General features: G+C 37.0%; 1 protein-coding gene across 2 annotated transcripts in view; it reads right to left on the reverse strand.

Moving 5' to 3' along the window:
- Nucleotides 1–21,849: 21,849 nt before the first annotated feature.
- Nucleotides 21,850–24,926, reverse strand: part of SNX16 (sorting nexin 16) — a 65,484-nt gene continuing 62,407 nt past the window's right edge. The window contains exons 6-8 of one of the 2 annotated variants that reach the window (XM_006830818.1): nucleotides 23,977–24,113; nucleotides 23,340–23,459; nucleotides 21,850–21,979 (exon numbers count right to left, since the gene is read on the reverse strand). In XM_006830818.1, the coding sequence (XP_006830881.1) occupies nucleotides 21,886–21,979; nucleotides 23,340–23,459; nucleotides 23,977–24,113 (351 nt within the window). In that variant the 3' untranslated portion in view covers nucleotides 21,850–21,885. The remainder of the gene's footprint in view (nucleotides 21,980–23,339; nucleotides 23,460–23,976; nucleotides 24,114–24,926) is intronic. The other variant, XM_006830819.1, reaches the window with a different exon arrangement.

The raw sequence follows: 24,926 nt of genomic DNA on the forward strand, positions 1-24,926 counted from the left end.
TCACCCACTGGTTGAAGTCACCCAGGGAAGATTTGAAAGTGCAGGAAGCTCACTCTGTGACAGGAACACCTATGCTGTTGTTGTTATATGTCGTAGACTCGGTTCCGACTCATAGTGACCCTGTACAGGGTTTCTAAGGCTGTCAATCTTTACAGGAGCAGAAAGTCACATCTTTTTCCCGCGGAGCAGCTGGTAATTTCGAACTGCTGACCCTGAGGATAGCAGCCCAATTTGTAACCACTACGCTACCAGAGCTCCTTGGAACACCGATAGATGAATCGGAATCATTATGTGATTGTTAGCTCCTCTTAGAACGTTTTGCTTTTCAATGGCTTTGAATGTATTTAGTAAAATGACATAAATGAGACCTGGATTTAGTTTGCGCTTAAGAAGTTAGAATATAATTGATAAAATGTTGAGTTTCTAGTAGTATTTGTAAAGAAAACGAATTCTTAGAGAAAGTCTTAATTAAAAAAAAACAACTAGGGAAATGTTTGTATACACTTTGAAGTAATTCAGTTTACCATTGATTGACTTAATCCTAAAATCATAAATTTTAAAATACAATTTGCCTACCCCATCATAGTAACGGGATAGATTTTGTGATTTGAGTCCATTAAAAGGTAGCTCTGGTAGCGTAGTGGTTACGAATCGGGCTGCGAACCTTAAGGTCAGCAGTTCGAAAGTACCAGCTGTTTCATGGGAGAAAGATGAGGCTTTCTGCTCCCGCAAAGATTTACAGCCTCAGAAACCCGTTGGAACTGATTCCAAGGCACATAACAACAACAACAGGGGAAAAAAACACAAAGCCCACTGACTTCAAACATCAGCCATTAAAAACATAGGCATACATGAACCAGGGGCCACTCAGCAGTCAGAGAAAGAGAATGAACGTTGAGTGGAAGTAAGCTGGCTAACATCAGATGGACACAGCAACTGAAGAGAAGTTGGAGAAATAGTAAGTAAAACCATCAGGAGCTTCTCCAGCTTCTAAGATATGGCACTGTAGGATAAACACCCGACTGCTAACTGCAAGGTGGGCAGTTCAAAACCAACAGCTTACCTCAGAAACCCTATACACAGTCTCTATGAGTGGGAACTGACTTAACAAGAAGTCCTTTGACAAATGGGAAAATGTTCCATTTCCAGTCATGCAGAAGTTTCCCATTTCTTAAATTCTTTGAAAAATGTCACTTCTCTCAAGACATCAGACTCCTCCTTAAAAAGGAGTATATGGAGTAAAGAGTAGAAATTGGGGTAAAGAGTAGAAATTCTGTTGTTTTTTTTTTTTTTTCCAAAATAACATGACAAATGCTATCAAACATACCATTCTCAGAAAACTAGCTGATATATATATATATTTTAAAGTAGCTAGAAAAAAAGGATATATAAGGAAATAAAGAGTATGGGCACAGAATTTAAACCTTTTTTTAAAAGTCATATTTCAACATTATCTAATTGACATTCTAGTAAAAAACAAAAAATCATAGAAATATCTACATTGAAAAGTTAAAATTTAAAAGTGGTTGATGGCTCTTCGTAGCAACTCAGATACAAAAATGACTTAGGCAATAATCAATGTCATGTTCCTGCCTTATGAAGGCAAAGGGAAAAAAATCATCAAAATATTCAATGGTACATGAAATAAATTCCTATCTAAGTATTTAAAACTATCTAAGTATTTAAAACGTAAATGGTTGTATTCGGCTCCCTTTCTTGGACGAGAGAGTCACTTAAGATAAAAACCTTGGGGTATATCTTATCTAGGCCAGACATATTCATAAAACAGCATCCCATTATGGGATATTGAGATTTTCAATTTGCAGTATTTCTGGCATCTCTCTCGGTAGTTTTTTCTCTATGGAATGAGATGTTATAAGTGCTATTACTCACTATGACCGCTAGACGGCACTCTAAGCTCACCATAACTGCATCCTCAACTAAAATGTGTGGTATGCAGCTCTTTCTGCGGGAACCTGGTAAATTTAGATTTTATTAATTGGAACTTTAGAACTGAAAATGTTCTTTAGATAAAAAGTAGGCAACCAGTCAGGCCATATGGCTTAACTGAGCCTGAAACAATGTCGTCTTTGAATACCTTGTTCTTGCTTCATTTCAACACACGGCAGCACAGTAAGGTAAGGTTGCTGTGAAATTTGGATTGACTAGAACTTAGGTCTCTTCCTTGAGTAGAGGTGGCTGGGACCATGTAACTGGGAGATGTTTTGGTCTGCTGAGTAGTCAACTGTTTCTCAAGAAATTTGTAAGGCCCAGCAATACTGCTCAGCCATGCACAGTAGAGAAAACATCTCACACGAACAACCTTAAAGGCAATCAGTTTTCACTTTTTCCTGGCAGAGAAGAAGCAGGACTGCTTGAATGCAGCAGTTAATTAAGAGCAGCAACTTTCCGGACTTCCGATCTTCCAGGCATTGTGTTAAGTGTTCCACATTTTTCTTTGCATTGAATCCATACAGGAGTTCCTGCTTGTCTATGGCAGTGTAGGAATTGGACTGTGTATTAGGTTTCTGTTACTGCCATAACAATGACACAACTTTAGCAGCTTAAACTGATACGCATTTGTAGTTACAGTTGTGAATGTCAAAAGTCCAACAAGAGTTTCACTGGCCTAAAATCAAAGTGTTGGTAGCACTTTTTTCCCCAGAGGAGAATCTGTTTTCTGGCGTTTCCCAGCTTCTAGAGGCTACCTGCATTCCTTGGCTCAGAGCTCCCTCAGCTTCAGAGTCAGCCAAGTTGTAGCTCATTGACTCTTCTTCCATGCTTATATCTGTCACTGACACGCCAGGAAATTTAAGAACTCATGAAATTAGATGGGGTCCACCCAGACTATCTAGAGTAATTTTTCAATCTCGGAATTCTAAACTTCACTACATTTATAAAAATCCCCTTTGCCATGGAAAGCAACATACATGCTCATGATTCCAGTGATTAGAATCTGGCATCTTTGGAAGTTCATTATTTTGCTTACTACAAGCAGAGACGTTTAATTAGATTTTGTAATTCGTTCATGAAACTGATTTTGTCAATATTTTGATTTTACATGAACATGGAAAAATTCATCAAAATATTCGTAAGATGTAAGATTTATTTCTTAAAGTATCTAAGGAACCTACACAGTAACACTCAAAAGCCAAACAAATATGATTTTGTAAGATTCATTTTTTTTATACCCCTACAATTAATATTCTACTGCTCGTCTCTCAGTTTGTCATACTGTGGTGGTTTGCATGTTGCTGTGATTCTGAAAGTTATGCCACAGGTATTTTAAATACCAGCAAGATCACCCATGGGGGGTAGGTTTCAGCTGACCTTCCAGAGTAAGACAGACTATACTGGAGAGAGGTACTCCTTCAGATTACTTAGTTTTTGAAAACCTTATGAAGAGCAGTGAACACTGTCAGATAACACTAGGATATTAAAGTTGAAACATGATGAAAAGCACCAGAATCTTCTCAGATAAAGTACCAAAAGATGAGACCCTCAGGTTGGAAGGCACTCAAAATGCGACTGGGAGTAGAGTTGACCCTGATGATGCGAATGGAGTAAAGCTTTCAGGACCTTCATTTTCCGATGGGGCACAACTCAAAATGAGGAGAAACAGCTGTAAACACCCATTAATAACTGGAATATGGCATGTGCAAAGTTTGAGTCTAGGAAAATTGGAAGTTGACCAAAATGAAATGGAACACATAAACATCAATATCCTAGTGAACTGAAATGGACTGTTACTGTCCATTTTGAATCTGACAATCACATGGTTTACTATGCCAGGAATGATAAATGGAAGAGGAATGGCATCATGTTCATCATCAAAAAGAACATATCAAAATCTGTTTTAAAGTACAATGCTATTTGTGATAGGATAATATCCAAATGCCTACAAGGAAGACCAGTTAATACCACTATTGTTCAAATGTACACACCAGCCACTAAAGCCAGTGATGATAAAATTGAAGAATTCTACCAACTTCTTCAGTTTGAAATTGAAAAACATGCAATCAAGATGTATTGATAATTATTGGTGATTAAAATGCAAAGGTTGGAAACAAAGAGGAAGGATCAATATTTGAGGAAAATACGGCCTTGTTGATAGAAACAATGCTGGAGATTGCCTGATAGAATTTTGCAAGACCAATGAATTCTTCATTGCAAATATCTCCCATAAAGGACATAAAAGATGACTGTACACATGACCTCACCATATGGAATACACAGAAATCAAATAGATGGTGGGAAAGCTCCATATCGTGAGTCAAAACAAGGCTAGGGCAGACTTGGAACAGACCATCAATTGCTCATATGCAAGTTCAGGCTGAAGCTGAAGAAAATTAAAGCAAGTCCAAGAAAGCCAAAATATGACCTTTAACAAATCCCACCTGAATTTGAGATCATCTCAAGAACAGATTTGATGCATTAGACACTAAAGACTGAAGACCAGAAGACTTAGGAATGACATCAAGAAAATCATTTAGGAAGAAAGCAAAAGGTCATTAAAAAGACAAGAAAGAAGGAAAAGACCAAAATGGATGCCAGAAAAAGACTCTGAAACTCACTCTCCAGTGAAAAGATGCTAAAGCAAATTGAAGAAATGAGGAAGTAAAAGAGTCAAATATTGTAACAAAATGTACAAAGGCCTGGAGTTAGAAAACCTAAAGGGAAGAACACACTCAGCATTTCACAAGTTGAAAGAACTGAAGAAAAAATTCAACCCTCCACTTGAAATATTGAGGGATTCTATGGGCAAAATACTAAACAATGCAGAGAGCATCAAAAGAAGATGAAAAGAATACACAGAGTCACTGTACCAAACAGAAATAGTCAATGGTCAACCATTTCAAGAGGTATCATGTAATCAAGAACCAATGATACTGAAGGAAAAAGTCCAAGGTGCACTGAAGGCAATGGCAAAGAACAAGGCTCTGGGAACTGATGGAATACAAATTGAAATCCTTCCAAAACTGATGTGGTACTGGAGGCACTCACTCATCTATGCCAAGAAATTTGGAAGATAGCTATCTGGCCAACTGACTAGAAGAGATCCATATTTGAACCCATTCCAAGGAGAGATGACCCAAGGGAATGCAGAAAGCAGCAGACAATATCATTAATATAACATGCAAGTAAAATTTTGCTAAAGATAATTTTAAAAAACTGCAACAGGACATTGACAAGGAACTGCGAGATTCAAGCTGGAGTCAGACAAGGTCGTGGAATGGGGATATTATTACTGATTTCAGATGGATCTCAAGTATCAGCAAACAATATTGGAAAGATGTTTACATGTGCTTTCTTGACTTTGTAAAAGCTTTCAATTGGGTAGATCAGGGCAAGTTGCAAACAATATTGAAGAGAATGAGCATTCCAGAATGCTTAATTGTGCTCATGAGGAACCTGTACATAGACAAGAAGCAGTTGTTCGAACAGAACAAGAGGACACGGAATAGTTTAAAATGAGGAAAGTTGTATACCAGGGTTGTATTCTCTCATATTTATTCAATCTGTATGCTGAGCAAGTAATTTGAGAAGCTAGATTATATGAAGAATAATGTGGCATCGGGATTGGAGGAAGACTCATTAACAACATGCAATATGCAGATAGAACTACCTTGATTGCTGAAAGGGAAGAGGACTTACTGATAAAGATCAAAGACCATTGCCTTGAGTATGGGTTACACCTCAATGTAAAGGAAACAAAAATCCTCACCACTTGACAAATAAATAACATCGAGGTAAATGGCAAAGAGATTGAAGTTGTATAAGACTTCATTTTGCTCAGCTCAACAATCAACACTCATGGAAGTAGCAGTACAGAAATCAAATGATGTATTTCATTAGGCAAATCTGCTTCACAAAACCTCTTTATAATGTTCAAGAGCAAATATTTCAGTTTGAGGACCCAAGTACACGGAACCCAAGCCTTGGTATTTTCGATAGCCTCACATGCATGTAAAAGTTGGACCATGAATAAGGAAGACTGTAGAAGAAGTGATGCATTTGAGTTATAGCGTTGAAGGAGAATATCAAAAGTACTATGCACTTCCATAGGAATAAATAAATCTTCGTTGGAAAAAGTACAACCAAATGCTTCTTGGAAGCCAGGATGTCCAGACTTTGTCTATCATACTTTGAACATTTTATCCGAGGGGACCAGTCTCTGGTGAAGAATATCATGATGTTTGGTAAAGTGGACAGTCAGCAAAAAAGAAGACACCTCCTTCCCCCCCCGCCCCCCCCAAGAAACTGGATTGGTACAGTAGCAGCAGCAATGCGCTTAAACATAGCAAGGATTATGAGGTTGGTGCAGGGACCTATTTCATTCTGTTATGTATAAGGCAGCTGTGAATGGGACCAACTTGATGGCACCTAATAACAATAACAACACCACCAATAATTATCCATATTTGAGTCCTGTTGTGGTGCTATAGGATAAACACTGGACTACTAACTACAAGATTGGCAGTTCAGACTCATCAGCCACTCCTTTGGTAACCCGATATAGGGTTGCTATGAGTCTGAAACTGACTTAATGGCAATTAACAGCAACTATCAATATTTAGTGATGCTGGAAGCATCAAAAGAAGATGGAAGGAATACACAGAGTCACTGTACCAAAAAAAATTGGCTGATGCTGAACCATTTCAGGAGGTACCATATGATCAAAAACCAATGATACTGAAGGAAGAATCTAAGTTGCATTGAAGGCATTGATGATAGCAAGGCTCCAGGAACTGATGATGGAATGCAAACTGAAATATTTCAACAAACGAATACAACACTAGAAATACTCATGTATGCCAAGCAATTTGGAAGACAGCCACCTGGTCAACCAATCAGAAAAGACCCATGTTTGTAACTATTCCAGAAAAGAGCGACCTATCAGAATGTGAAAATCACTGAATAATATCGTTAATATCGCATGGCAGTAACATTTTGCTGGAGGTAACTCTGACATGGTTTCAGTGGTACAGCCACAGGAAGTTGCCAGAAAATCAACCTGGATTCAGAACAGAATGTGGAACCAGGGATATCACTGCTGATGTCAGATGGATCTTGGTTAAAAGCAGAGAATACCAGAAAGATGTTTGTTGTTGTTGTTACATGTCATGAAGTCAGTTCTGATTCATATGCTTTACTTATGTTTACATATGTTTACTTATGCTTTATTGACTATGCAAAGGCATTAGATATTATGGATCATAATAAACTATGGATAGCATTGTGAAAGATGGATATTCCAGTGTACTTAATTGTGTTCATGAGGAACCTGTACACTGACCAAGAGGCAGCTGTTCGAACAGAACAAGGGAACACACAGTGGTTTAAAATCAGGAAGGTGTGCACCAGGGTTGTCCTGCCCTGAATTAGAAGGAATTTCTGAAGATTGATAAGAGAACAGAAAGTTCATCTTGTTTGCTACTTCTAAGAAAAGGAATCAATTCCTAGGTCAAAATTCACTTACTAATACAAGTCGTGGGCTACCTGTGGTGTGTGTACCTCTATTATCTGTACCTATTGGGTTCTTGTCATAAGTATTTACCTGAGACTAGAAAATCCCCATAGGGCAATGAATGGTTCAAACCCACCAGTTGCTCCTTGGAAATGCAATACAATCTGTATGAGTTGGAATTGACTGGATCGTATTTAACAACAACAATGGTTTAGGTAAGGAAGTATGGAAGATTTTGCTTTGTCCCATTTTCTTCTAATGTCTGAGGAAGTTTTCACAGTAACTGGGCATTTTACTAGACAGTTTTACCCTCTGATTTGAAGCCTTGCTCTAACCCATTCCAGAGTCTGTTGAATAGCTATAGTATCCCTTTGGGAGACAGAACTCACTCCAGACGAGTTAGGATAAGTTTTCATCCAGAGACATTGGGCCTGTGTATGTGCTAATGGTATTAGAACCAGCAGCAAATTTCAAGGATTCCATGAAGATAAATACAGCTTCTTCAAACTAGAGCTTATTGATCCTTGGTTGATAGTACTAAAATGTGACTTGTGACCCTTCTTCACAAATCCTCTTTATTAAATTAAGCCTAAGAGATAGAACTGAAACGCAGAGTCAGGGATAAGATTGAGAACTATTCCTCCACTGGCTATCCTAAAGGTATAGTTCACAGATATTGTCTATGACTCATCATTTATGAAATCTTTGCATCTATAACCCAAGGTAGGAGAGATGTATAATGAAATAAAGGAGCATTAGGCTGGGTACCAGTGAGACTTGTTTTCCATCTTGCTCTATCACTCACTCTTATCACTTTACACTTTAAGAGGTTTATGTAATCTCTCTGGTGTAAAGCTTTATCATGAAAACAAGAGGTTTGGAGAAGACTTGAGGGGTTTTTCCAGGCATAAACCTTATAGGATTTGAATCTAGTGCAGAAGACTCCATCTGCAAAGTGCTCTGAAGGTCACTCAGGTGCTTTCCAAAGTACTTCTAGTTAAAAGAAAGTTCCTAGGTTCTTGTATAATGCACTACATGACTTGGGACTAAGAATACTAAAATACCTTATATTTCAATGTTACTTCCAAGATTGGTCACAATCTATTCATATGCAACAGCTTTATACTTTTGTGTATATGCCAGGCACTATGACATGATAAATGTCTTTGGGTTGCACTCAACTAAAAAGATAAGGCGCTCTGGCAGCATAGTGAGTTACAAGTTGGGCTGCTAACTGCAAGGCCGGCAGCTAAAATATACCAGTCACTCCATGGGAGAAAGACGAACTTTCTGTTCCCATATGGATTTATAGTCTCAAAAACCCTATAGAGGGTTGCTGTACATCAGAACCAACTCTATAGTACATAACCACTACTACCACCACTGAAAGATTCGAACCCACTCACCCATTGGCACAATAAAATACACATGTCATGAACTTCTGTAAAAGACTACAAATCAAGGAAACCCTCTGGAAATCAATGGGGTTAGTGGACCACACGGAATTGCTGTGGGTTGAAATTGACATGACGGTATTAAGGAATGAAGTAATAGGTACTGAAGTGCTGCTTAGAGTCTAATGTGTTGTTGTTGTTAAGTGCCGTCGAGTCGTTTCCGACCCATAACGACCCTGTACAGGGTTTCCGAGGCTGTAAATCTTTACGGGAGGAGAAAGCCTCATCTTTCTCCCGCGGAACAGCTGGTAGTTTCAAACTGCTGGCCTTAACGTTCGCAGCCGGATTCGTAACCACTACGCTACCAGAGATCCTAATGTAGAGGGTGGGTTTCAAATTCCTACAGCCTAGCGTAGTTAGGTGCTCTACTAGAGGAATGTATGAGACGCTATATGTGTAACTAACTCTCTGGGTAGTCCAGTGGCTATATTAATTGCAGAGCTGGGCATAGCTTACGGATAATGATGGGGATTGGTTGTTAGAGGAGACTGAAATAGTTGGGTCACGAAGGGCCTCATTCACTGGTGAGACCCAGCACATGTCAAGCACATGACCGACCTACCACCAGGGCTTTGAACCAGAATGGAACTGAAAACTAAAACCAAAAAAACCCTCCAAATTTACCCAAGAGTGAAAGTGAAACCCAAATGGAAGAAAAAAAAAAGTTTTTCTGAACTCAAATGAAATAGAAAACCATTATTATGATGATGAGGAGGATCCAATTTTTTGATTCAACAATAGTTTTTAAGTTACTAACAAAACTTATGTGCAATTTGCATCTGGTACTCATGGATGTGTATGCTTCTCTAGTACATGGCTGGTGAGGGCATGATGCTTTGCCTCGGCAGCGACCTTGGGCAGCCACAGCTGTGGATAATACTGTTGTTAATGAGAGATGATTCACAGGCTGCTCAGAATTCGCTATTCGCGTTCCATGCTTGACCTCTTTCACAGAAACATGAGCTGTGCCTACCGAAGAGATGAGAAACGATGGTTATTGAGAACACTCACAGCCAGAAATCTGAAAGAGATGGTGAAACGGCATTGAGTCCTGAACAGTGTTTCATGTAAATGGAAATTTTTCAGGTGAGTGGTGTAAACCTTTTAAATATAGGCTATTCACATTTTATCTTAAAAGGGTTTCACTGTGAATTGGGTGAAGGTTTACAGAGCAGATTGTCAGTACTACATTTGACAATTTATATACATTTTGTTTCACTGCAATCCCTTCAATGTAACATGGTTTATCCCACTTCTTACCTGTTTCTTGTTTCCATTCCTTCTTCTAACTCTTCCTTGGGTAAATGCTGCCCTTTTGTCTCCAACAGTTGATATTCTAAGGTGTGCATACCTCACTAGTGTTATCATTCCTCTTACAGACCTGTCTATTGCTAGGCTGAAAATTGAGCTATGAGCTTGAGTTCAGTTTAAGGTATTCACATTTTTAACTGTGATAATTAAAGTCAAAGGAGCCCTTGTGGCATAGGGAGCTATGTGCTGGGCTGCTAACTGCAAGGTCAGTGGTTCGAATCCACCAGTCATTCAGCGGGAGAAAGAGGAGGCTTTCTGCTCCCATAGAGATTCCAAAGTGTTGGAAGCCTTACAGACGAGTACTATGAGTCACAATCAACTTGATGGCCGTGAGTTTGGTTTTTTGGTTTGTTCAAATTTAAGAAATAAAAAAAGTATATAATTTTTGAGTGATTCCATTTTTATATTCAAATTTATATTTAAATGTACCATCTCACAGTGCTGGTATTTATATATTTAATTTTGATATTTATCTCTCAAATCAAAATATTAAAATACATCAGCAAATAGTAGGAAGAAAGTGAATGTTTCAATTGTGATATATTGTTATTTTACTGAAAACAAGTCAATGAAATCATTATGAAGTGAGATTTTTTCGTCAAAAAGTGTTGGGTAAATATATAAGAATATTGTAAAAAGAGAGTTTGAATGAAAGAAATCAACAAGCTCAGGAATGTAAAATTGAATTTCTCCATTTTTTTTTTCTAATCTATCAATGATGGTTGTTGTTGTTAAATGCCGTTGAGTCATTCTGATCTATAGAGACCCTGTAAGGGTTTCGAAGGAGCAGTTGGTGAGCTAGAACCACTGACCTTGCAGTTCAAATGACTGCAGTCTGACACGTTAGCCCACACCACCACACCAAGACTCCCAATCTAGCGATTATACGTGGTTATTATTGGTGTTGTTAAGTGCTCTCATGTCGGTTACAACCCATAGCAACCCTTTATGTGGTTTCTGAGGAGAGGCTGGTGAGCTTGAACCGCTGACCTTATGGTTCAAATGATTTTGCAGCCCAGTGCATTAACCCACAGCGCCACACCGGGACCCCATTATGTACTGGCTCTTGTTCATTTCTACAAATGTATTTAGAGTCTCTTTATGTTATCAAAGTTTAAGGCTTGTTTTTGATGTAATATAATATAGTGACTAGGAGTCCTGGTGTGGCACTATAGGATAAGCTCTCAACTGAAAGATCAGTTTGAACAGCAATGTTGGTGGTTCAAACTCACCAGTTCCTTCTCAGAATTGCTATGAGTCAGAACTAACTCAACAGCACTTAACAACAACAACAATGTTTGTATTATTTTCTATCCCTTGAATTCTAGTGTGGGGGCAAACCAGAAAAAATACAGGTTAAGAACTTTTCATGTATGAAAGTTTGAAAATAAATCTATGTGTGAAATTTGCAACACAGATAAAGTTGGAGACCATACAGTGAGTCTAGAGAGGCACTTGAAGCATCACCATATGGCTGAATACAAAGCAGGGCAAAGCAAGGAGGAAAAAAAAAGATCAGAGAAAGTGTCAGAAATGTTACAAATAAGCAACAAAAAATATTACATGAATTTGCAATTCCAGAATGCCTTAACATGAAATTAGATAAACATACAACTGTGGATACATGTATTGAATTATTTACTGTTAATAGTTGTTCATATGAGTCAATTAAACATTCAGGACTCCATAAAAATTTAAATCCAGTTATTGTTTCAATTGGTCAAAATGTTTGAATTATCTCATAGACTACAAGGGAAATGATACCTCACTTGTCCTTAAAATTTAGCTCCAAAATTAGTTGTTGTTGTTGTTAAGTGCCATCAAGTCAGTTCCGACCCATAGTGACCCTGTACAGGGTTTCCGAGGCTGTAAATCTGTACAGGAGCAGAAAACCTCATCTTTCTCCTGCGGAGAGGCTGGTAGTTTCGAACTGCTGACCTTGCAGTTCTCAGCCCGATTCATAACCACTATGCTATCAGAGCTCCTTATCTAGAAAAAGGAATTTCTCTTTGAAAATGGATGTGGAGTCAGCCAATTCTAGGAATTAATGCTCAGTTCTTACAAGATTATGTTTGTTGACATTGGGAGTAAAATAATTAAGACACACCAGTCTGTACATAGAAAGCAAAAACATTGTGTATCAAATTTAGAGAAGTACAACATTGATTTACAACAGCTTTTTTCTGTAACCACCAATAATGACTCTAACATGATTAAAATAGTTGATTTTCTCAGGAATGATAATGAAATTGAATGGAACTGTCAGGGCAAAATGATCATTTTTAAGATTTTAACAGTACACTCTGACCTGCAGACATCAGCAATTTCAGAGTGCAGTGAAAAAACGATAAGGTTTATAAGAAAATATTGATTGGTTTAAAGTTCAACACACACTTGAATTAGTTACTAAAGATGCAATGAAGGATGCTGAACTGGAGTAATTTTTAGGAGAATGTCATGAACTCATTTGAATACTTTATATTTCAATATTGTATAACAAATTTTCAAAAAGTAATTTAGGAAAAACTGTATTGGACTGCCCAACAAGATGGATTGGTATATACACCGTATTAGAAGCACTGTTGTTGTTGTTGTTAAGTGCCATTGAGTTGGTTCCAATTTATAGCGACCCAATTCATAGGGTTTCTGAGGAGGGGCTGGTGGTTTGAACCACCATCCTTGTGATTCAAACCAACCTTGTGGTCAAGTGCTTATGCTACAGCGCTACACCAGGACTCCATTAGAAGTATTACTAGAATGCAAAACTCTCTATGATGTATTAACTGAGAATAATATGGAAATATTAATTTCCTAATGACAAAGGGCATATGTCAAATTAATTTTGGAAAGTTCAAAACACTTTAAAGTGTTTTTGTGCCGAAGATTTGACTAATACATCATTTGATTTCTTAAATGCTGCTTCCATGAGAGCTGATGGTTGATCTGAGCAAAATGAAGTCTTTGAAAACTTCTATCTTTTATCCCTTGATAAGAATGTTGTTTATTGGTACATTGGTGAAGAGTTTTGTTTTCTTTACATTAAGATGCAACCCATACCCAAGGCTGTGGTCTTTGATCTTCATCAGTAAGTATTGTAATTCCTGTTCACTTTCAACAAGCAAGGTTGTATCATCTGCATATTGCAGGTTGTTAATGAGTCTTCCTCCAATCCTGATGCCATGTTTTTCTTATTATTATCCAGCTTCTCGGATCATTTTTGTATTAGCTGAATTTTAAACCATTCAGTGTTCCATTGTCCTGTTCAAACAATACATTGAGGAAACAAGCTTGTTCCTTGATATGAAGAATCCTTTCATTTCAGTAGGAATTTTGAGCAACTGCATCCATAAACCAAAGTCCAGTTCATCAAATAGTAGCAATTTTCAAGTGCTTACTGTATCAAGCATCTTTATTTTCATCTAGATCAATTCTGTTCAGCTCACGGTCCAAACTAATTCAAAGGAGTACTAGCTGCAAGTTTGGGAGTTCAGGCATACCTCCCTGCACTCCTGACCAGTTGGCTGCTTCACTCTCAGTTCTAGCCCCGGGGTTAGGTGAGTGCACATGGGCTCCGGAGTTCACAGTTCTCTCTAAACATTAGATCAACCAGTCCTTCCTCTTCTCTTGCTCATCTCAAGCTCAACAGATGTCAATGGAACATGACCAAAGTCAGCCCATGTCTTCATTGCTGAATTTTCACCACTTCCACTCAGAAGCAGACGCAGGTGTTCACCAACAAACATACTAGACTGCTTGTGGGTTCCCTTTGAGTTTCAGTCTTAGAAGAATTCCCCTTTTAGCAAATGCAATCAGTTATAGGTTAAAGATGGGCTTATTAGTTTTCTATAATCATAATGCCCATTATTCATTTCTGTCACTTAAATGTCTATTTTACAATAGTAGGCAGGGAACCACAAGACAGTCAAACACATAAACATCTTCCCCCTTCTTGACCTATTCAGACTATGTCTTGATCCACATATCTACTCATAGAACGCTGTTGTTCCAAGGTTGTGTATAAATCACTATTTACCTCTATCCCATTTAGCCCATGCACACCTCCCTAAGTCTTCCCCTATCTTAATGTTCATCTGTTACCCTTCCACTTTTTGTGTATTGCTCTCCTCCTTATTGGATATTCCTTTACCCGTATCCTGAATTACTCTTCTTTCCTTCTTACCTCTAGGTTTCCATAAAACAAAGAATGTTTCTTTTAGTATGGAAACTTTTTCTTAAGCTTTTACAATAATGGTCTTATACAATATTTGTCCTTTTGTTATTTACTAATTTCACTCAACTTAATGTCTTTCAGATATATCCATTTTATGAGGTGTTTTGCAGATTCATTGTTATTCTTCAAAGTAGCATAGTGTGTATGTACCAAAGTTTGTTTATCCATTCTTCCATTGATGGGAACTTAGGCTGGCGCCATCTTTTTGCAATTGTGAATAGTGCTGTGATGAACAATGTGTGTATATATCTACTCATGTCCTGGCTTGTATTTCTTGTGAATATGTACCAAGAAGAGGGATTGCTGGGTGATAGGGTATTTCTATTTCTCACTTTCTGAGAGAGTGCCATACCGTTTTTCAGAGTGGTTGAACCGTTTTATAGTTCTACCAGCAATGTAGAAGGATTTCACTTTCTCCATAGCCAAACCAGCATTTGTTGTTTTGTTTTTATTTTTTAACTTTGCTGTTAATGCTGGTGTGAGGTGATATCTCACTGTTGCTTTGATTTGCATCTCTCTAGTGGCTAATGTATATTGTTGTGTGTTATTAAGTGCCATCAAGTCTGTTCTGACCCATAGCGACCCTGTAGAGGGTTTCCTAAGAGTGACTGGTGAGCTTGAACTGCCGACCTTGCAGTTCAAATGGCTTTGCAGTCTGGCACATTAACCCACAGCGCCACACCAGGACTCTTTAGCCATTAAAAAATTGTTGGCTGCCTGAATGTCTTCCTTGGTAAAGTGACTGCTCATATCCTGTGCTCATTTTTTAATTGTTGTCTTTTTCTTGTAGAGGTGGTATAATTTTCTATAAATTTTAGAGATTAGTCCCTAGTGTAATATATCCTTGTAAAAACTTTTTTCCTAATCTGTGGGTTCCCTTTTTACTCTTTCAGTGAAATCTTTTGATGTACATACTTTTCTAATTTTTAGGAAGTCACAGTCATCTTTTGCGTGTTTTGCAGTTTGTTAGTGTATGTATGTCATATATTAGAGTCCCTAAGTCTGTCCCTATTTTTTCATTGATAATCTTATTCTACAGAGCTGCCACACCCCAAAAGTTAATATTGTTGTTGTTAAGTGGCTTTGAATCAGTTCCAACTCACAGCAACCCTGTACAGGGTTTCCGAGGAACAGCTGATGAGTTTGGACCACTGACTTTGAGATTCAAACCAACCTTGTGGTCCAGTGCTTATCCTACAGTGCCACAGCAGGATTCCAAAAAACTTTTTTTATATAGATTTGAACCATTGACTTTGAGATTCAAAGCAACCTTGCGGTCCAGTGCTTATCCTACAGTGTCACACAAGGACTACAAATTGTTTATATACATATATATATGGAAGAGTAAAAATAGCCGTTTGAACTGAAAGGTCAGTAGTTCAAGCTCACCAGCTGCTCCTTGGAAACCCTATCCAGGGTCACTATGGATCAGAACTGACTTGACAGCACTTAACAACAACAACAACAATCAATTTGAACTGGTTCAGTCATGATCGACCAAACGAAACCAGAACAGAACTGAAAATTTAAAAATTTGATGAACCAGAATAGAAAAAGTCATGGTTTAAAGCCCTCACTACTGTATAGTAGGTGGTCGATGATATTTGCTTATTAACTACACAGTTTACAAAATATCAGGCAATTGAGAGTCATGCTAAAGATGTTTCTGAGGTCTTTCTCTGGTTAATATCCAAGGCCAACACAGAATATGTTTTGTCTCTATCATTTTCCCAAAAACTCCATGGACATGAATGGAAATTTCAATAACTACATTAGTTGTATAAGGAAATTCTTATTCACATAACACAAAATTCAGTGAACATTCTTAGAATGTGTCTCCTTTCACTGCAGCAGAAACTAGTGAAGGGAGTGGAATAACTTAACAATATAGGGATTTCAAGAAGCAGCTGGTGAACTTGAACTGCTGACCTTACGGTTCAGTGATTATCCTCAAGCACCACACCAGGACTCCCTATATATTAGTGTTGATGTTGTCAAGTGCTGTCGAGTCATTTCCGATTCATAGTGACCCTGTATAAGATTTCCAAGGAGTAGCTGGTGAGTTTGAACTGCTGACCTTGCAGTTCAAGCTGACCTGGGTTATCCTACAGTGCCACACCAGAACTCTTAATACTTTAGTTTTTGTTGTTATGTGCCATGGAGTTGGTTCCGACTCATAGACCCTGTACAGGGTTTCCAAGGCTGTAAATCTTTATGGGAGCAGAAAGCCTCATCTTTCTCCCATGGAACAGTTGGTAGTTTTGAACTGCTGACTGTGAGATTAGCAGCCCAACTTGTAACCACTACGCTACCAGGGCTCCTTAATACATTAGTATCTAGATGTAGATAACTATTGGCTTAAAAGTGCCCCAAAGTTTGTAAATACCTATTTGGCTTAAAAGTGTCCAAAAGATAAAACGAACTCTATCTACAGAAAGGGATTTCAAAAAGTATGTGGAAACATTACATTATCTTTTAGTTCCATTTTCCACACACTGGCTTCCAAGGTGCATTCTGGTTGTACCTCCAACACAGATCTATTTGTTCTTTTGACAGTCCATGGCATTTTCAATATTCTCCTCCAACACCGTAACTCAAATGCATCCGTTCTTCTATGGTTTTCCTTGTTCACTATCCAGGTTTCACATGCATATGAGGTTATCAAAAGTACCATGGCTTGGGTCTGGCACACCTAAGTTCTCAAACTGACATCTTTGCTCGTCAACATTTTAAAGAGGTTTTGTGCATCAGATTTGTGTAACGCACAGCCACCATAGTATACCATATAGTACAACTCCTAAGGTCACAGATGGTTGAACAGGACTACATAGATTATTTGAGTAATATGATTTTCTAAATGTGCTTTTTTAAGTATTAATCTAAGAGAAGTTCACAAACTATATATAGAATGAAATATGTATTAAGATACAGTTTATAATGCTAATTTTCATGGTTGAACTACCTATGTGTGAACTTAAATCTTAAAATGTTAAAAGATTACCCACAAGTGTTTTTCTGGTTCAGTTGTGTGTAATTTTCTTTTCATATTTATTAATATTGGTTACATTTGAAGTGCACTGCAGCTATTGACACAATGTAAAGTTACCAGTAATACAATTTGTAAATGTAAAAAGAAAATCACAGATGCATTCCATGTCTGTGAAATACAGCACTTAAACATAACGTAATCCATAATCATATCAGGCGATAGATAGGGAGAAGAATATAGAAATTGGACATTTGATATTTGAACATTGCTTCTGTTGTACTGAAGACAATAATTTATTAAATGAATATTATACTAGGAATAAAATGCATTACAAATGTTAAAAAAACAACAAAAACCCTAAATTATAAATAATAGTGGTTTATCTAATTAAGATAGTTATTTTTCTCCCACACAAAACTTCAAATACCATTTTCTGAAAGGCCAAATTTTAGACAAAATTATGAGGGAACTTCAGAAAGGTCATGGAAAAATAACATAGATAATGGAATTTATCCACGTCCCATTCCTGATAAAAAACATTCAACAAAATAGGAATAGAAAGGAAATTTCTCAACATGATTAAGGGCGTATATACCAGGAGTAGTCCTGGTGTGATGCTACAGGATAAGCACTGGATTGCTAGCAGCAAAGTAGGCAGTTCAAACCCTTGGAAACCCTATGTTGTTAGGTGCCATTGAGTTGGCACTAGCTCAGAGCCACTCTATGCGCATCAAAACAAAACCCTGCAGGGTCATTATGAGTCAGAACTACCGTGATGGCACTTCACAGCATCATACCAGGAGAAAGATGAGGTTTTCTATGTTTGCAAAGATATACAGCTTCAGATCCCTATACAGGGTCACTATGAGTTGAAACACTCATTAGCACTGAACAACAACATATAAAACAAACAGCCAACATCATATTCAATGGAGAGAAACTGAAACCATTCCCTTTGCAACCAGAAACCACACAAAGATGCCCTTTATCACCACTCCTATTCAATACTGAAGGAGCATTGGTAGTGAGGTGGCTCTATAGGATCAGCACTGGATTATGAACCCCAAGGAGTCCTGGTGTGGCACTGTGAGTTACGGTGCTGGACTGCAAAGTTGGTTTGAACCACAAGATTCAAGCACACCAGTTGCTCCTCAGAAACCCTATACAGGGTTGCTATGGGTCGTAACAAACTCGATGGCACTTAACAATGTTCATAACATGAACCCCAAGGTTGATAGTTTGAACCCACTAGTCACTCTGTGGGAAAAATATAGGGCTTTCTGTTTCTGCAAAGATTTACAGCCCCAGAAATCCTACACAGGGTTGCTAAGAGGTTGAACAAACTCTACGGCACTTAACAATGGAGTGTAGACACATGCTAATATGGTTGATGGCGAAGACAGCTGAAAACTAAGGAAAGAAACTGTCTTCTTTTTGGTTTCTCCCCCATTTATTTTTTCATTAGGACACAGCACTGGGAACTTTTTACAAAAGAGAGGGGAAAAAAAAAAGATAATGGAATTTTCCCATGAATTTTTTGAAGTCCTCTCATATAGCACTATATAGTAGCTGGAATTTGGCAAAATATCACCTTGTCTTATTAGACTGGAAATGGTATTAATCAATTTAAATAAATAAATGATTATTCTTTTAAAACTTTTTAAGTTCTAGAATATTTTTCACATGAACCCTAGTCCAGTTTATTATATACATTTCTGTTTTCAAGGATAATAAATACATTTCTAATATGAGGGGGCTTTCAAAAAGTTTGTAGATAAATGGAATAGAAAGATAATGGATTTTCCCCACAACCTTTATGAAGCCTGCTCGTATATACTTTGTGGAAAATGTTAAGACAGAGCATACCTGTGTATTTTGATAAAGACTTTATGGTACTTTCATATAAAATAGTCTCATTTTAGATCAAAGGTTAACGAGCACTGGACATGCTGATTTCTATCAGCAGAGTTTTAAACAAGCATATTTAAATATGTACATAAATATATAGTCACGCACCACATAATGTCTGTTCAGGCAATGTCCGACTGCATATATGTCTGTGGTTCCATACGGTTGTAACAGAGTTCAGAAATCTTGAAAAGAGAATAGACTATAGCAAAGGTGACAGCTTCTTGTGTGCAACACATAGATCATATGTGCTGTGTATACAAGGAGATTGTACTTCCAGGTATATAATGGTACAGTACCTATATAACATCTTGATAGTAAATACCAGTGTTATTCACTTATGTGTGCACTGTATTGTAATTTTTAGCTAAAAATGTTTACGATACAACAGTGTAAGTTTTAACTCATAGGCAGTAGCATCCAGTCTCACGTATCATGTGGCTCTTGAGTGTTTGTTGTAGTATTATCTCTCTGTTTAATTTTCTTTAGAAAATATTCCTGTGGCATGAATCATGGCTCACAAACACAGTAAAAGCAGTGTTAGTGACAGCAGCAGCAAGAGACAAAGGAACAGCATCAATCTGGAAGTGAACAGCATGAAGGTGTAAAATCAGTGTATGGTACAGCTCACAATTTAGGCATCTCACACTTGACAGTCATGACAATCCTCAAAAGCAAAGAAAAAATGCTCCAATCTGTTAAAGGACTGGCACCACTGAAAGCTACAAGGCTATCAAAAATGTGAGAAGGACCTATATCAAATATGGAGAATCCACTAATGAAGTGGACAGAGGACTAAACCCAAAAGCAAATCCCTCTCAGCATATTGTTGATCACTGCTAAGTGACTAAGCTCGTTCAAGATGCTTAAAGAAGAGTAGGACCACACTACAGTATGGTGTTTGCACAATGTCCAAACTGCTATTTCACAGAACATACCATGGATGTTAAGAAATGCAGGACTGTACTGATAAAACTTTTACACAGTAAAGGTAACAAAATTGGAGATTATTTTATATTTCCCTAAGTATTTTGAAAATATAAGTAGTACAATATACAAAATGGAATTTCAAAAAGCTAACATGATTACAATGCGCATTATTAGTAACAACAGGCAAAACAGCAGGGAAAGAAAACCAATGAGTAACTTCATACTATAAAAATAAAACAAGGCACTTTCAATAACTAAATGCAAAGCTCAAATACACATAAAACATTTTCATAAAGCTGACTCACAGACTCTAGGACACATTTGTAACATGTGAAAGATTAAAGGCACTACATAATTCTTTCTCCTAACTCCACTTAATAAAGGAATTCACCAATTAAACTTGGCACAAAAGAGTTTAATTATCATAAAGTGCATCACATGGCTAGAAATATTAAAAATAAAATCAGCCACAAAACATTATAGCAACATTTTTACATAAACAAAAAGGCAATGGCAGAGGAGTCAACCTAGCTAAGAACTCTGTAGCATATATGGCTTTGTGATTTCTTTTCTTCTTGAATAACTACCTATTTGCTTAGAATCAATAATGTATATTCAAGAGAATGCCTTGATTAGAAAGCGAGGTAGTGTTCTGAAAAAGGCAAACTCACAGATTCTATATGTGAAGATTTAAGATTAAGATTATATGGAATATAAACAAGTATAACATATTACAATAATTAGGACATGGTATTACAGTACCTTGATATTAATGAATTAGCTTTTTTAATCAAGGTGATTTTTATCACTTAGCTCTACAGTTACGGCTCTTTTAAATAGTTTTCCTTTGGTACTAGAAAGTCATTTCCTCTTTTTAAAAATAGCATTAACATTCCAAATAAGCAATTTTCATTTGTTGCTGTTGTTGTTAAGTGCCGTTGAGTTGGTTCCGACTCATAGCGACCCCATACAGGTTTCCAAGGGGCAGCTGGGGGGTTTCAACTGCCGACCTTGTGGTTTGCAGTCCAGTGCTGATTTTACAGCACCACATCTTCATTTAGAGATGGTAAACATGCTTATAGTTCAGCCTGTCAGTATCTTTACTATGAAGTTCACTAATTAAAAGTATCAATGAAAACATATCATGTCAGAGATACAAAGAAATACGTACCATTCAGATAGAAACATGCAATTACTTTCTATTTGGCTAGTATAATTGGTGATTTAAATAAATAAAAAAAAAAAAAACCAGAACAAATAAAAACCCAAAACACATATGTTAGTTTGGAGCAAAATAGTGACAAAACACCATCATTATTTATGTACAATATTTGAGAATGTGACCCTTGGTAATAGAATTCTAACTAGATTTTTTTTTTTTACTGGATTAAATACAAAAGCTGGATAAAAGATGATTAAAAGCAGCAGTGAATATATTTCCTTTCTGAATAACTTAATTTTTCCTTTATGTAAACTTTATACATGTGCATTCTTGTTTTTCTATGTAAATATTTCACAGTCCTCTTAAAAAACCAATTGTCCTTGGTTGTAAATGTACTGAAATGTCTATATGGAGGGAGATACTTGAGATGAATTAGTCTTCTTCAGCATGATATGCCACTTCTGCGACTTCTATCTCTGATAGAGGATTTTCTGGTTCACTGTAATTTATGCCCGGCTTATCAGCTCTGCAAAAAAAGAGAAACATGCCTAATGAATGCATTGAAAGGATACGGTTTCATTTCACAATTACTTTTACAAATACTTTATTTTGTTGTTGTTGCTCTTGTTAAGCGCCATCGAGCTGGTTCCGACTCATAATGGCCCTAAGTAGGGTTTCTGAGAAGCACTGGTGAGTTTATGTGAAAAACCCAAATATTTAAATATCCAATCAGAAATTTAACATGTCACACTGTCGAATAACGTCTTTGGACAGAGATTTTAAATTCCCAGATAGCCAAACTCCATTTACCAATAAAATTTTTATTTGTACTTACTCTTATCAACATAAAATGCTTTCATAATTATAGTTTAACCATTACTATTAAAGTAGTAATAACTGCCTTGAATTTAAACGTAATAAAAATTCTACAATCTTTTAAATAGAGCATCTTTTCATCATATCTATTAGATAGCTCTAATAGCATAGTGGTTATGAGTTGAGCTGCTAACCTCAAGGTCAGCAGTTCGAAACTACCAGCTGTCTCATGGAATAAAGATAAGGCTTTCTGTTCCTGTGAAGATTTACAGCCTCGGAAACCATATACAGGGTCGCTATGAGTAGGAACCAACACCACAGCACATAACCACCACCATTAGGTAGGTGGGGAGGTTGCTATGTTCTACTTTATGAATGGAGTCCTGGTGTGGCACTGTCAGTTAGTAAGCTGGACTGCAAGGTTGGTTTGAACCGCAAGGTTGGCAGTTCAAGCCTCTCCTTGGAAACCCTACATAGGGTTGCTATCAGTTGGAACCCACTCAACAGCACTTAACAACTTTATGAATGAAGATTAAAGTAATTTGTCAAGATTATAACCTAGACATCATTTGTCAAGATTATAACCTAGATGTCAAAGACTCTTTTTTTTTTTTTAAGGTTTTTATTGTGAATTGGGTGATAGTTTACATGGGAGACCATCAGCTTTACATTCATCCTATCATATTTCATTTAATTGCAATGATTACAATCCCCTCCATGCTTCATCATTCAACATCATATGCTTCCATTCCCTCTGTGTGTGTGTTTTTTTTTTAATGTACACTGAAGCATTCAGGAATATACAACCATTTAAACACCAAAGGGCACACCCTGCAAGGCTCCCCCACTCCCCCCACCCCCGGCCATCAGCACACAGCCCCTCTCACTCCCTGAGTCCAGAGTTCCCAGCGGCTCCATCCAAGGATTCATTTTTATAAAGACCCTAGAGTATCTATGGTCTTTCCCTGCTTGCTCAGAAGATGTATAATAAAATAAAACTGAGTTCATAAATCATAGAACCATTTCCATGAAATTATTCAAGCTCCTATAATAAATGAAATATTATATACCTAGACTCTTCAGACAAGGTATCTTGATCAGACACAAGTAAAGAGGATTCCACCTTTAGCATCTGCCCACTTTCGATGCCTGATGTGTACACTGATTCTCCAGGTTCTAAAGACAATGTTCTGAAAGTAGATTATAAGAACACAAAATTTTTCTATGAAACATATAAGTTTACTATTGTGAATGTGTGTGGCTTTAGTAGTTTCTGACTTCAATATCTTAATGTAGTAATATAGCTAATAAATTGCTGAGAAGGAGAGTTGGAAGAGAAATTAGTGCTTATGACTACTTCAAAATAACTCTAGCATGAATTCAATATGCTGATAAGAAGGCAAACTAGAGCTTTCATAGATGAAAAATCAGCATACGTTTCCAGAAACAAAGATATCATTTAAATAGGTTAAAATGAGTAATGATATTTTGTTGACTAGCTCAAGGTTGATTTTTCTGGATATTTCTCATCTTTTTTTCAAATGCAGAGCCTCTTAAATAAATAATCAAAAGAGAGTTTTGACTGAGACCACAACTTTCAGAAGCAGAAATTTCCTAAATCACATTAACACAAAGGGCATTTAACACAAAATAATTCAATTTATAAGCTGAATTAACCATATGACTATCCCAAGGATCACAACATACCTAATTCTGTTTTCTATAGTATCTATATGAAGTTGTTTCTCATTGAGCTGTTTCTTCAATGTTTCTACTTCTTTTTGTTTTTCAAGTAGTTCTTTCTGTAAGCGATAGTTTGTTTCTTCTAGAGTTTCACAGAAAGCCTAAACAAAACAAAACAGAAAAACAGACCAAACACATGCAGAAAAAGGGTAAAGTTAATTACTTATCGCAGTATCTTTCTCAAGAGCATTACTGAAGAGTTAAAGGACACGGATAATCAAAGTAATATGTACACAATCCAGTGATTTATTTGTTCTCCTCATCTTTTTGGGTCTCTGCTATCTCGGTTCTTTTTCTTTATATCCCATCCACCAGGGAGATTTTTCTTGAGAATTATAACAGTAAGCCTGTGTGTCTCAGTGGATATTTCATATCTCTCCTGTGTTGAACCACTGAAAAAAATAATATTCACTGCTATAGTGTATTTTCTCCCAGTCCTACATGATTAGACTTTTTAAAAACGGTGGCTACTGATTCCATTTGTATGCCCTCAAGAGATAGATATACTTGTGTAACAACAACTTCCTTGGTAGCATTTCAATATTGTTTTCTCCCCGCTTCACTTTTCACTATGTTTACTCAAAATCTAACGGTTCACATTCTCTGCTTCTATATACCTAGGATGCTAAGTACTGATGAAATAAAAATGAAAACAAAGAAACAAATAAACTCATGCTACCATGAAGAATGATGCCATGAAAACATTTTGGTCACTTGGAGAGGCTTTCAAATTAGTGGATCATTCTTTTTCATTGCTCCTATACTTCTTGTCTTCTCTGTGACTAGTTTAAAACCTCCCCTCTAATTTTCTACACTACTGTCAATGTTGCTGCTCCAGAGCCCAGCAGATGATCCAGCTTCCTACATCAGAAAAAATAACAATCAGACTCTCTGAAGCCTAACTACATTTCCAG

This window comes from Chrysochloris asiatica, unplaced genomic scaffold (assembly GCF_000296735.1).
Source record: "Chrysochloris asiatica unplaced genomic scaffold, ChrAsi1.0 scaffold00001, whole genome shotgun sequence".
Taxonomy (NCBI): Eukaryota; Metazoa; Chordata; class Mammalia; order Afrosoricida; family Chrysochloridae; genus Chrysochloris; species Chrysochloris asiatica.